The sequence below is a fragment of the Trichomycterus rosablanca genome, chromosome 6 (genome assembly GCF_030014385.1).
Source record: "Trichomycterus rosablanca isolate fTriRos1 chromosome 6, fTriRos1.hap1, whole genome shotgun sequence".
NCBI classification, from domain to species: Eukaryota; Metazoa; Chordata; class Actinopteri; order Siluriformes; family Trichomycteridae; genus Trichomycterus; species Trichomycterus rosablanca.
In genome coordinates, this window is record NC_085993.1 from 8,800,236 (window position 1) to 8,813,556 (window position 13,321).

The 13,321-nt window shown below is 40.5% G+C and overlaps 1 protein-coding gene across 1 annotated transcript; it reads right to left on the bottom strand.

The window, feature by feature from the left end:
- Positions 1 to 5,183: 5,183 nt before the first annotated feature.
- On the bottom strand, positions 5,184 to 12,769 carry LOC134316716 (membrane-spanning 4-domains subfamily A member 4A-like). Its single transcript, XM_062997146.1, has 7 exons — positions 12,692 to 12,769; positions 11,546 to 11,656; positions 11,381 to 11,437; positions 11,086 to 11,205; positions 7,742 to 7,861; positions 7,549 to 7,624; positions 5,184 to 5,245 (listed from the first exon to the last, which is right to left on the bottom strand). The coding sequence occupies exons 1-7, from the start codon at positions 12,767 to 12,769 to the stop codon at positions 5,184 to 5,186; spliced, it is 624 nt and encodes a 207-aa protein (XP_062853216.1).
- Positions 12,770 to 13,321: the final 552 nt, after the last annotated feature.

The following is a 13,321-nucleotide window of genomic DNA, read 5'->3' on the forward strand; positions in this document are numbered from 1 at the left end:
TAAAAAATTATTAATAGGTTCTGCTAAAAAGAAAGGTTTTGAGTCTCTTCTTAAAAGTCCCAATCGTCTGTGGTGCCCTCAAATGTTCAGGGAGGGCATTCCAAAGGCGAGGGGCAGCAGAACAGAAGGCCCGATCACCCATGGTACTGAGCTTGGTTCTTGGGAGGAGAAGGCGATTTGAGTTGGTAGAGCGGAAGGATCAGAATGAGGTTTGAGTGGTGAGCAGTTCTTTCAAATAGGTGGGAGCATATCCATAAATACACTGGTGAGTGAGGAGGGAGACCTTGTATTCAATCCTAACAGAGATGGGAAGCCAGTGAAGAGAACGTAGAATCGGTGTGATATGCTCATATTTTCGCACTCTCATCAGGATCCTAGCGGCGTTGTTCTGAATGCTCTGTAATCTATGAAGACTTTTGCTAGAAATCCCAACGAGAAGTGCATTGCAGTAATCCAGTCTGGAGGAGACAAAAGCGTGCATCAGTTTTTCAGCATCTGACAGAGTGAGAGTGGGACGAAGTTTAGCAATATTTCTCAGATGATAAAAAGAGATCTTGCAAAGGTGTTTAATGTGTTTAATGTTTAAGATGTGAGTCAAATCTTACACCAAGATTGGTGACTGATGAGGAAATGGGAATATTGTGACCAAAGAAAGTAAAGTTGTTTATGGAAGATGACTGAATCTGATGCGGAGTGCCAACCAAGATTGCTTCAGTTTTGGCACTGTTCAACTGGAGAAAATTGTGTTTCATCCATGACTGTATCTCCTCCAGACAGGCAGTAAGCAATGTCAGTGAAGATGATGAAAATAATGATGATGAAGAGGAGGGTGTGTTGATTTTCAAATACAGTTGTATGTCATCAGCGTAGCAATGAAATGAAATTCCATGGTGAGTAATGACATGACCAAGCGGGAGCATATACAGATTGAAAAGGATGGGGCCAAGAACTGACCCCTGTGGGACTCCGCAGGTCACAGTATGTGTCTGGGACCTTGCATTACCGAGGGAAACATACTCTGTTCTGTCACTGAGGTAGAATTGAAACCAGGAAAAGGCAGTGTCCGTGAGGCCAATGGAGTGATGTAGCCGATTTAGGAGTATTCCATGGTCCACTGTGTCAAATGCAGCTGATAAATCAAGAAGGATGAGCAAGGAAGGTGAGCCAGCATCAGCTGCCATTAGTAGGTCATTAGTGACTCTGATCAATGCTGTTTCGGTGCTGTGAGCAGAACAAAAACCAGACTGGAACTTTTCGAAAAGGTTATTGTCTCTAAGGTGGACCTGAAGGTGGGCAGCAACCACTTTTTCCATTACTTTGGAAAGAAAGGGAAGGTTAGAGATGGGCCTATAGTTTGCAAAAACCTCAGGATCCAGAGTGGATTTTTTGAGAAGTGGTCTGATAATGGCAGTCTTTAGAGCAAAAGGAACATGTCCAGCCTGGAGAGAGTGGTTTATTACGGTGGTGATCAGAGGACTTATGGCAGAAATATTTGCTTTGACTAATTGTGTAGGAAAGGGATCTGAGGCACAGGTAGACGGTTTCATCCTCCTAATGATGTCTTCGACTTCTTGCTGTGAGGCTTCTGGAAAACAGTTAAGGGGCTGAGAGACCTCAAACTGTAAATGGTTAGTCTGCATGGACAGAGGGGAGGAGCCAGGAAGCGCAGAACGAATTGACTCTGTTTTCGTTCTGAAAAAGGTCATAAATTTATTACAGTGCTCTTCTGTCATTTCCGCAAGTGAGGGAGCTTGTGGATTGAGGAGATGATTGATGGTGGAAAACAGCTGTTTGGAATTTCCTGGACTGTTTTTGATGATGTTTGAGAAGAACTGTGATTTTGCCTCTTTAAGGGATTTTGAATAGGCCTTTTGGTGTTTCCGATAGGCTACCTTGTGCACTGTAAGGCCAGAAGCTTTGAAACGCCGTTCAAGGGCACGCCCAGCTGTCTTCATATCCCGTAGCTCATCAGTGTACCAGGGTGCTGAGCGAGAGAAAGTCACAGTTCTGGTTTTAACTGCAGCATGGATATCCAAAATGCTACTCAGAGCTGTATTATAAAAATCAACTGCACCCTCAACTGAGGAAAATTTTGTATGATGAATATGCTGCAGATCAACTGTCATGGTTTCTGGATTAATGTTCTTCAAATTTCTGAAGCTAATTTGACGTTTGGGCTTGATGCGGGTGGACGTTAAAGGCAACTCTATTGAGACAGCCTTATGATCGGAGACACCCACATCATATACAGATAGATTGCTGATGGGTGCAGAATCGATGATGACCAAATCAAGAGTGTGCCCTTTGGTATGTGTGGGGACATCAACAAGTTGTCTAAGATTAAAACAGTCCAATAGCTGCAGAAATTCAGCTGCACGGCGGCAGGAGGGAGAATTTACATGGATATTCATGTCCCCAAGTATCATAATGTTAGCACAGGTTGTACAAAAAGTTGAGAGAAGATTGTCCATCTCAGAGATAAAGAATAAGTTAGGTTTGGGGGGCCGGTAGATGAGAAGTACTGTCACAGGAAAAGGGGCATTACATTTAAAAGCCAAGCATTCAAAAGAAGACAGCTCAGGCAGGGGCAGAAGGGACAGATCCAGATCACTGCGGTAGATGACACACAGACCACCACCACGACCGGTGTTGCGGGCTTCCTGAAGATAGCCATAGCCGGAGGGACAGGCCTCATTTAGAGCAGAAAAAACATCCGGCTGATGCCAGGTTTCTGTAATGCACATCAAATCCAAGCACTTGTCCAAGATGTGTTCGTGTATGAGGCAGGATTTGTTTGTAAGTGATTGTGCGTTAAACAGCTCAATTTTGATCTTAGATGAAGCAGTTTCTCTCTGTATCGGCCGAAGAGTATTGAAATCCACTCCACGTTTTATATCTTGCTCCGCATGTAGTGTTGCCATGGAAACATCACCGCTACTAGTTCGGAGAACGGCAGCATTCTGATGACGTGTTTGCGGTGCGGCAGTGCGCACAGCTGACCAGAAAGATGGAATTGCGTTATCAGACTGGGAGTAAACAAACTTTCTCCGTGAACTCCTGTGAATGTAGCGGGGTCGGCGAAGAAGTCCAAGTTGTTTTATTACTAATAAACACGATGGAGTAGTGTAGTTGGTGAGTTTCATTAGTTGGTTGACGGAATAACTCAACATCGTGCGCAATTTACGCCCAGGTAAAAAGTTCCTGTTGTATAACGCTGACAGCAGATACGTAGAAATCCAAGAGTCAGTAGGAAATTAAAACATTAATGAAAACACTGATAAAAACATTCAGACTTGGAAAAACTTGGAGAAGCGGCGAAACATACCACCCCAGCGTCCTCTCCTCTTTCTCGGTTTCAGGTCTGAGTTTTAGATATCTTGATGAAAGTACAAAGCCGATGGCGGCTCGGGAGAGGAAAATCGGAGTGTAAGCAGTACCATAGCTGAATATTGTAGTCCAGTCATCACCGTTTCAGGATGTGAAGAAAAGAAACCAGATGAAAAACCGACCACAGATCACAGACACAAAAGTAAAAAAAATACAAAATAAAAAAAAAATAAAAAAAATATGAAGGGAGAGCAATGGCAGCCAAACGTACCAGCGTCCGCATCTTTTAAAATTGTCCAACACACTCCATAGTCATTTAGTATCAACAGTCGCCAAGATTATCTGATGAAAAAGAAATAGAGCAACAGGAGCGATAGTGATAACAGGAGTGTATAAAAAGATGAAAAATAAAAGAAAATATTATATAAATATAATTAAATATGATAACGGTAGCAGCAGCCAAATGTGCCAGCGTCCACCATCACCATGACAACTCCCAATATCCTAATACATTTTGACCAACTTATGCTCCCATATAGATTTTTATGGACATCTTTGCTACTTTCTGCAAAATAATGTCACATTCTACATGTGTTACATAACGTATCTTCTTAATAAGAGGTGCAGGTGCTAGACTTGCCTGCCTGTAGTTAATTAATTTATTTATTCATTCATTGTTTTATCACCGCTTTATCATGGTAGGGCTGCAGAATGCAACAGAAGGTTGGAAGATGTTTTTAACATGAAAAATTAGGATGTCATGTTTCCACAGCTTCCTTCAGCAACAAGAGGTGCAATTCGACACCTTGTAGTCTTAAATAAACTACATTCCCAACAGGCTACCACACTCATAAGCGGCACTATATTAGTGTGAACTTGGATCAACACAGTGCTGAGTCTTTGTCTCACTTTTATGCAGCCGGTAAGACACACAGCAGGTTTGAAATGATCTTATAAATACTGCTAAGTGAAGTACAAAATTGAACCATTCAGAGCTGTCGTAGCACCGAGGGCTGACTGTGTTCACTGGTGTAAATAATTATATCCTTTTATTCACAAATCAATTAGTGTTGTTGGCTTCCCAAGGGCTGAGCATGTTCTTCAAAATAAAGAGTTTTAATTCTTTTCTTTCCTGCGATGGACTGGCACCATGTCCAGGGTGTTACTGTGTGCCTTGCACCCATTAATAAGCGGTTAAGACAGTGAGTGAGTGAGTGAGTTCTTTTCTTTTCTGCACCAGTGACCCAGTGGTTTAGCACAGTCACTAGAGCGTTAGTGCTGGTTTGATCCCCACTCTGGCTGATTGAATTCACATTTTCAGGTCTTGTGGCTGGCAATGGGTTTCTGCAATTGGGTTCTACTAATTTGGGTGGTGAACAAGCAGTCTATATTTATCAAACACATTCCCATACTTACAGAAGCCCTCTGGAGGATGTTATTGAGGAATCATTGTCAGACAGCTGAAACATCCATCATCTTGAAGCACATTACTAAGTACTTAAAGTGGCCTGATGATTTATACATGTCCTTCATCCCCACAAAAAAAAAAAATCCCACCAGCAAGTCGGAGCACTGTAGGAACCCAAGCGCCAAATAATTCTGAATATTTTTCTCCAGAAAGACAAAAAATGTCGGCCACAGGGTAAAGTAGTGCCACAGAGCAAGTAAATTTCAGTTGTTGTGCCTGTGGGGAGGAAGACGTTGCACCTTACATTTATTAAATACCTTCCAAAGGTCATGGACATCCGGTGGAGAGAGAGAGAGAGTGTTCACAACTATTAGCAGAGGCTGTGGGAGTAGCCATGGGCACTGGGGAAGCTTTGAAACAAATCCCCTGCAAGATAATAGCAAGCCAGTCAGTATAATGGTTGAGAGGTTGTAGCCATGGGAACCCCGAGCCAAGTGATAGCTATTAAACCTGCATAGAGAGAAACAACATTCACTTAGTATGCTGACCTATAGGCAAAGTGTTGGGACTATAGCCCTGGAGGTTACAGAACAGCCATCAAAGTACATAATATGCTACAACTGCACAAGATTGGTAACTGAAGTGCCTTAACTAAAATGTGTCGATAAAATGTATCTTGGCTTTGAAGTCCACAAAGCCTCATTATTGTACATTGGCAGTCCTAGAAAAAACTAGCCGTGAAGCTTGGGGGAAATATTTCAGGTTGCATTGCAGGCTGCAGGCTGAGGAAAAAGGACCTGTGACAGACCTAAGCTTTACTAGCAAGACAGAACAACCAGAATGAAAATGCCCTGAACATCTGCAATTCAAACATCTGCCCTCTCACATGCACAATAGGCTGCTTGAGACTCAGGGGGATTTATGGGTGATGGAGGAACTACTCATGTTGGCCCAGGCCATAGGATTACAGACCCTTGCCACTCACAAAGACTGTCAAGTCCATTAAAGCTCCTGAGTCACAACCAATCTTTGCCCAAGTGTGCAAAACCTTTCACAGTCTGCCAAACAATTGAATATAAATACTCATGGTTTTGGAATGGGATGTCCAATAAGCTCATGGTCAGGGGTCCCAATACTTTTGTCCTTTTAGGGTATTTTCCCTACTGCAGTAATAGTCATCTGTTGTGTAATTAAATGTCAGAATACTTTATTACAAATTACAATTGTTATTTTTTACAATTACAATTTTACCACTTAAAAAAAGCAGAATTATAAACAAAAAAAGCAAATAAAGCAAACAGATATAAAAAAGACATTTGGTTAATAATCTCAAATCTTTAAAAATCTTTATTTAAAAGTATAAAATGTACAGAAACAAGCAACACATGAAAAAATAAATATTTATGTTGTTTGCCTGCCTGCATTTTGAACCTAATATACTGTATATACACACACACACACTGATCAGCCATAACATTAAAACCAGCTCCTTGTTTCTACACTCACTGTCCATTTTATCAGCTCCACTTACCATATAGAAGCACTTTGCAGTTCTACAATTACTGACTGTAGTCCATATATTTCTCTACATGCTTTGTTAGCCCCCTTTCAGCCTGCTCTTCAATGGTTAGGACCCCCACAGGACCACCACAGAGCAGGTATTATTTAGGTGGTGGATGATTCTCAGCACTGCAGTGACACTGACATAGTGGTGGTGTGTTAGTGTGTGTTGTGCTGGTATAAGTGGATCAGACACAGCAGCGCTACTGAAGTTTTTAAATACTGTGTCCACTCACTGTCCGCTCTATTAGACACTCCTACCTAGTTGGTCCACCTTGTAGATGTAAAGTCAGAGACGATCGATCATCTATTGCTGCTGTTTGAGTTGGTCATCGTCTAGACCTTCATCAGTGGACACAGAACGCTGCCCACAGAATGCTGTTGGGTGGATGTTTTTGGTTGGTGGACTATTCTCATTCAGAACTGACAGTGAGGTGTTTAAAAATTCTAGCAGCGCTGCTGTGTCTTATCCACTCATACCAGCACAACACACACTAACACACCACCACCATAACAGTGTCACTGCAGTGCTGAGAATCATCCCCCACCTAAATAATACCTGCTCTGTAGTGATCCTGGAAGAGTCCTGACCATTGAAGGACCTGGGTTCGATCCCCAGGTGAGGTGGTCCAGGTGCTTTCTGTATAAAGTTTGCATGTTCACACCATGTCCACAAGGGTTTCCTCCAGTTTCCTCCCACAGTCCAAAGACATGCAAGTGAGGTGAATTGGAGATACAAAATTGTCCAAGACTGTGATTGATATAACCTTGTGAACTGATAAATCTTGTGTAATGAGTAACTACGTTCCTGTCATGAATGAACCAAAGTGTAAAACATGACATTAAAATCCTAATAAACAAACAAACAAACTATATGGTAAGTGGAGCTGATAAAATGGACAGTGAGTGTAGAAACAAGGAGGTGGTTTTAATGTTATGGCTGATCAGTGTATATAGTATACTCTGAAACAAAATAAGAACTAAAAACATAAGTAATTAAATAAACGTGATGTTGCACTAACAGAAAATGCAGGTCAAAGGATTAGAAAAATAATTTCTTATCATGAATTTTCAATGTTTACAATGTTAAGAAGCAGATTAAGTTATACTGCTGTATGTTACACATTTTGCTTATCATTACATGACCTCGTTGTATGGTGGAGGAGCACTGGGTGTAACCTGCATTGTACTCGGCATATACTGCACTGTACTCGGCATATACTGCACTGTACTCGGCATATACTGCACTGTACTCGGCATGTACCGCACTGTGTTCGGTATAGACTGCACTGTGGTACCCGCGTACTGATTACGAACAACGCACACAACCTGAAACAAGAGAAAAATCTAGATGAACTAAAATATCAGATTTTTGAGATATTTTTTCAGTATAGTTTGTGGAGATGCACAAAAACATGAAGACAAAAGAAAATCATAACACCTCACCCGTGCGGGACTGTTGCTGTCACACGTGGCTTTGCAGGCGAATGCTGAGATACAGATGGACAGAATGAACTGCATCACGGACAAAATCAGCAGCACTGCACTGATCCCTTGGGACAGGTGCTAAAAACACATCATTTGGATTTTAGAAACTAGAGTAACTAAATGGAATCAACACATACATAAACCTTTTTGTTCATTTGTTTCTTGCATTTTTGACTTATTGTCTAAATTTATTTCTCGTTTCCTGTTGTTCTGGTGACCTGCTGCTTGCATCCAAGCTGGCATAATGTTACACAGTTGTTATTATTAATTGGTAATATTTTAAATGAATAAAACACAATGTTAACATGTCGCAAAAATGTCTCTGAAACATCTTAGGATGCTTTTCATTTTATTTATTATTATTTTAAAATTATTTTTAGTGTGAAATTAAAATAGAGCTTCTGGTGGACATGAATGTCATAAACAATTTATTCACATTAAGTGAATTTGATGTTGATAGTTTTGTGCAAAGATTGAGATGTTTGGAGACAATGCCTGGAAATATTGTCCAAATGGCCATTTCAAATATCTACGCTTAGCAGTCCTACTAAGCATAACAACAAATCAGAAAAAAAGTTGGGACAGCATGAACACAAGATACTTCTTATTTTGTTGAGTCAACCTTATTTCATTTGTTAATATACATCTATCACTGTATTTCAGGCCTGCAACACATTCTAAATAAAGTTAAGATGAAGGCAATTTAGAGCCAGTAATCAGGTTAAAAAACACCTAAATAATGATGAGATTTCAGACAGGTGAGTGTAATAATTGTTTGGAACAAAAGCAGCATCCACAAAAGGAGGTGTGTTTGAGGAGCCCAGATGGCTAATATCAACAATTGTCAACATACAGTGTATAACAAAAGTGAGTACACCCCTCACATTTCTGCAGATATTTAAGTATATCTTTTCATGGGACAACACTGACAAAATGACACTTTGACACAATGAAAAGTAGTCTGTGTGCAGCTTATATAACAGTGTAAATTTATTCTTCCCTCAAAATAACTCAATATACAGCCATTAATGTCTAAACCACCGGCAACAAAAGTGAGTACACCCCTAAGAGACTACACCCCTAAATGTCCAAATTGAGCACTGCTTGTCATTTTCCCTCCAAAATGTCATGTGACTCGTTAGTGTTACTAGGTTTCAGGTGTGCATAGGGAGCAGGTGTGTTCAATTTAGTAGTACAGCTCTCACACTCTCTCATACTGGTCACTGAAAGTTCCAACATGGCACCTCATGGCAAAGAACTCTCTGAGGATCTTAAAAGACGAATTGTTACGCTACATGAAGATGGCCAAGGCTACAAGAAGATTGCCAACACCCTGAAACTGAGCTGCAGCACAGTGGCCAAGATCATCCAGCGTTTTAAAAGAGCAGGGTCCACTCAGAACAGACCTCGCGTTGGTCGTCCAAAGAAGCTGAGTGCACGTGCTCAGCGTCACATCCAACTGCTGTCTTTGAAAGATAGGCGCAGGAGTGCTGTCAGCATTGCTGCAGAGAGTGAAAAGGTGGGGGGTCAGCCTATCAGTGCTCGGACCATACGCCGCACACTACATCAAATTGGTCTGCATGGCTGTCACCCCAGAAGGAAGCCTCTTCTGAAGTCTCTACACAAGAAAGCCAGCAAACAGTTTGCTGAAGACATGTCAACAAAGGACATGGATTACTGGAACTATGTCCTATGGTCTGATGAGACCAAGATTAATTTGTTTGGTTCAGATGGTCTGAAGCATGTGTGGCGGCAATCAGGTGAGGAGTACAAAGATAAGTGTGTCATGCCTACAGTCAAGCATGGTGGTGGGAATGCCATGGTCTGGGGCTGCATGAGTGCAGCAGGTGTTGGGGAGTTACATTTCATTGAGGGACACATGAACTCCAATATGTACTGTGAAATACTGAAGCAGAGCATGATCCCCTCTGTCTGGAAACTGGGTGTTCCAGCATGATAATGACCCCAAACACACCTCTAAGACGACCACTGCTTTATTGAAGAGGCTGAGGGTAAAGGTGATGGACTGGCCAAGCATGTCTCCAGACCTAAACCCAATAGAACATCTTTGGGGCATCCTCAAGCGGAAGGTGGAGGAGCGCAAAGTCTCGAATATCCACCAGCTCCGTGATGTCGTCATGGAAAAGTGGAAAAGCATTCCAGTGGCAACCTGTGAAGCTCTGGTAAACTCCATGCCCATGAGAGTTAAGGCAGTTCTGGGAAATAATGGTGGCCACACAAAATATTGACACTTCAGGAACTTTCACTAAGGGGTGTACTCACTTTTGTTGCCGGTGGTTTAGACATTAATGGCTGTATATTGAGTTATTTTGAGGGAAGAATAAATTGACACTGTTATATAAGCTGCACACAGACTACTTTTCATTGTGTCAAAGTGTCATTTTGTCAGTGTTGTCCCATGAAAAGATATACTTAAATATCTGCAGAAATGTGAGGGGTGTACTCACTTTTGTGATACACTGTATATGTGGAAAAATGTTCTTAAAAGAAAAACTAAAAAGGAGTTGCATATTTGTCCCTCTACAGTGCATAAAAATATTGAACAATTTAAAGAATCTGGAGAAAATTTAATGCATAAAAGGCAGGGAAGCAAGCCTGAGCTGAACACTTGTGATCCCTCAGATGGCACAACAATAAGAACCATCATTAGCTGATATAACCACATGGGCAAGGGATTACTCTGACAAACCTTTGTCAAGCACAAATGCCACTTAAAACTTTACCGTTCAAAAAAGAAGCGTTATGTTAACTATGTCCAAAAGTTGCGTCAAGTTTTCTGGGTTCAAAGGCATCTTGAATGGACCATCACACAGGGAAAATTTTAGATCTTTTTTGGAAGAAAAGGAGCCTGTGTGCTCTGGACCGAAGACAGAAGCATGTCTTTTGGCTCTCAGAGAAATCCCTTGTGTAGCCTAGTGGTTAAGGTACTGGACCAGTGAACAGAGGGTTCCTGGTTCAAGCCCCACCACTGCCAAGTTGGTGCTGTTGGGCCCTTGAGCAAGGCCCTTAACCCTCACTTGCTCAAACTGTATATTGTAACTGCAATGTAAGTCGCTTTGGATAAAGGCGTCTGCTAAATGCTGAAAATGTAAAAAAAAAAAAATGTAAAAATGTAGGAAGAAGAGTAAGGAAGAACTTTAGCATGGATCCTGGTTGCCTGGCTAGGGAATCAAACTCAGGCCCTACTTGCTGTGAGCCACTACCGTGCCACCATGAGAAGTACAGTGACTCATTTGAAACATTGTCAGGAGTTAGTAATATGATACAAATAGGATACAAACCTTGTAATACTTGTAGTTATAAAAACGGTAGTCTACAGTAAACACTTCCAAGGAGAGCAGAATAATGGCTATACCAGCAACTATAGCACTGATCACGTTCATTTTCAATGAGCTATTAACCTAACAAAAGAAGAAAAGTACAAAGTACAGTAGCAGTTACAAAAAACATAGTTAACACAACTTACACTGTAAATCTTTTTTAAACTTTTTGTTAAACTTATTTTGTTAAAGTTAAACATTTTTGTTTAACTTATCTATTCAGTATATCATTTGAATTAACCTTATGTTTACGTACCAAGCAGTAACTGGCATTGTTTGATGCTGCAACAGCCACAGCGCCAGTGCTAATATACTGTGGGGTGACAAAAATTACAAACAGATTAGTTAAGCATAAAAAGATGATGATGATAAGATGATAAGAAAATGATAAGATTAGAAATGCAGCCCAAATAAAACATACGATCAGTGATCCCCAGATGGTAATTCCAGTTGAAGCAATAAAGGATTCTCCCTTGATAGATAAAACAATGCCAAACATCAGCGTCACAACCCCAATCATGATCTGCACAGTCTGTATAGGAAAAGACAAAAGTGTAGAAATCAGCCAGTGTTAAAATTAAAAGGTTTTTAATTGTATCTCAGGTGTCTAGCTGTATATAAGTGAATCAATGGATTTTTTGTGACAAATATTGACCAAGTATACACTAATTATGTACACTATGGTGTAAACGACATAAATGTAAGGTACAGTAGACCCTTAGTTACGAACCGTTTACCATACCAACATTTGGGGTTATGAACGATCTTTTGAAACTTAATGTATGAACAAATTTCGGATTACGAACCGAAATACGCGAAACACGTGACGTCACGAACAAGTTCACTCAGACCTTCTCTCTCTCTATATATATATACAGTGAGTGAACATTCGGACAGAGGACGATGTTTTTTTCGGTGTTTTTTTTTATATTTTGTAAAATTCAATATTAAAATGTCCTCAAACAAGGTGCAGAGAAAGCCTATAGTGTTGAAAAAATGAAAAAATCTATTACATTTGTTGTTGTATAATTACTCCTGCCAGTAGCTGTCACTGTGTATCAGACAGAGGGGACAGTGAGTGAGAGAGAAGAAGGAAGTCGCTGAGTAAAGTATTCTTTCTTTCATGCAATTACACCTAAAAAATACAACATTATTGAAATAAAGAAGGAAATAATAGAGAAATATGAGAGTTATTGTTGTTTTTATAAAAAAAAGAGAAGGAAATGTATTATGGTGTATGGTACAGCACACGTACCGTACTGAAATGTGATGTGTGTTTTTTTTGTACAGTACTACTGTGTATTGCTGTTTATTATAGGAATGTCTATTCTATAATTTAAGATTTAGGGGGAAAATATACTTGTATTTATAACAAAAAAGACCATTTAAGACATTAGAAAGGTTAGGTAAGGGTCATGTGGGACAGATCAATTCTATTTATATTATCTCGTATGGGAAGGAAGATCAACCCTTCAGTACCAATTAAATTTGTATGTCAAGGGTGTACTGTACATTCAAAAGTGATATTCCTGTGTCCACATACTTTTGGCAATGCAGTGTATCTTACCCCCAGTGCTTTGGGCTCTCCTTTCAGAAACTTTGTGTGAAAGGACAGTTGATGTTGGGGATCTGGTGCAGGGTTCATGGGTACAAAGCCTTGAGCTGTGTTAGAAACAGGTGTAGCAAAGCTTGACATTCCTAATAGTTCCTGTTGAGCTGTAAGCAAAAAATATAATGATATATTTCTAATACCCATCAGTCTACAGTTGCACTGCAAACTGTGGTCAGGTGCATCATGTATGCTATAATTATCCCAGAGACATATCTTGCAATTTGAGTTGATTGCACATAGGCACACCGGGGTCTACAAAATCCTAAATTTATACCGTACCGTATCAAAATTTATACTGGCTAGTTACATCCTGACTGTGAAACATGGTGGTGGTAGCTTTGTGCTATGGAGGTTCATCTCAGGAGCCGTGACAGAAAGTCTGGGGAGTCTGAGGGGAGTGGGGGATAAATGCAGCCAAACACAGGTATATTCTTAAAGAAAAACTAGAGCGGAGACATTAGTTTATCTTTCAACATGACAATGACCTGAAGCATACAGCCATAACAACACTGGAGTGAATCTGGGACAAGTTTAGCCTTACATTCACAACACACTCAACAGGAGATTTCCCAAACCTCACATTCA

Coding starts and splice junctions, on each gene's coding strand:
- LOC134316716 (XM_062997146.1), bottom strand. CDS start 12,769: ATGAACCCTGCACCAGATCCCCAACATCAACTGTCCTTTCACACAAAG. Junction 7,862..11,085: donor ATAACTACAAGTATTACAAG/GTTTGTATCCTA, acceptor ATGTGTTTTTAG/CACCTGTCCCAAGGGATCAG. Junction 5,246..7,548: donor CACAGTGCGGTACATGCCGA/GTACAGTGCAGT, acceptor CTCTCTATGCAG/GTTTAATAGCTATCACTTGG.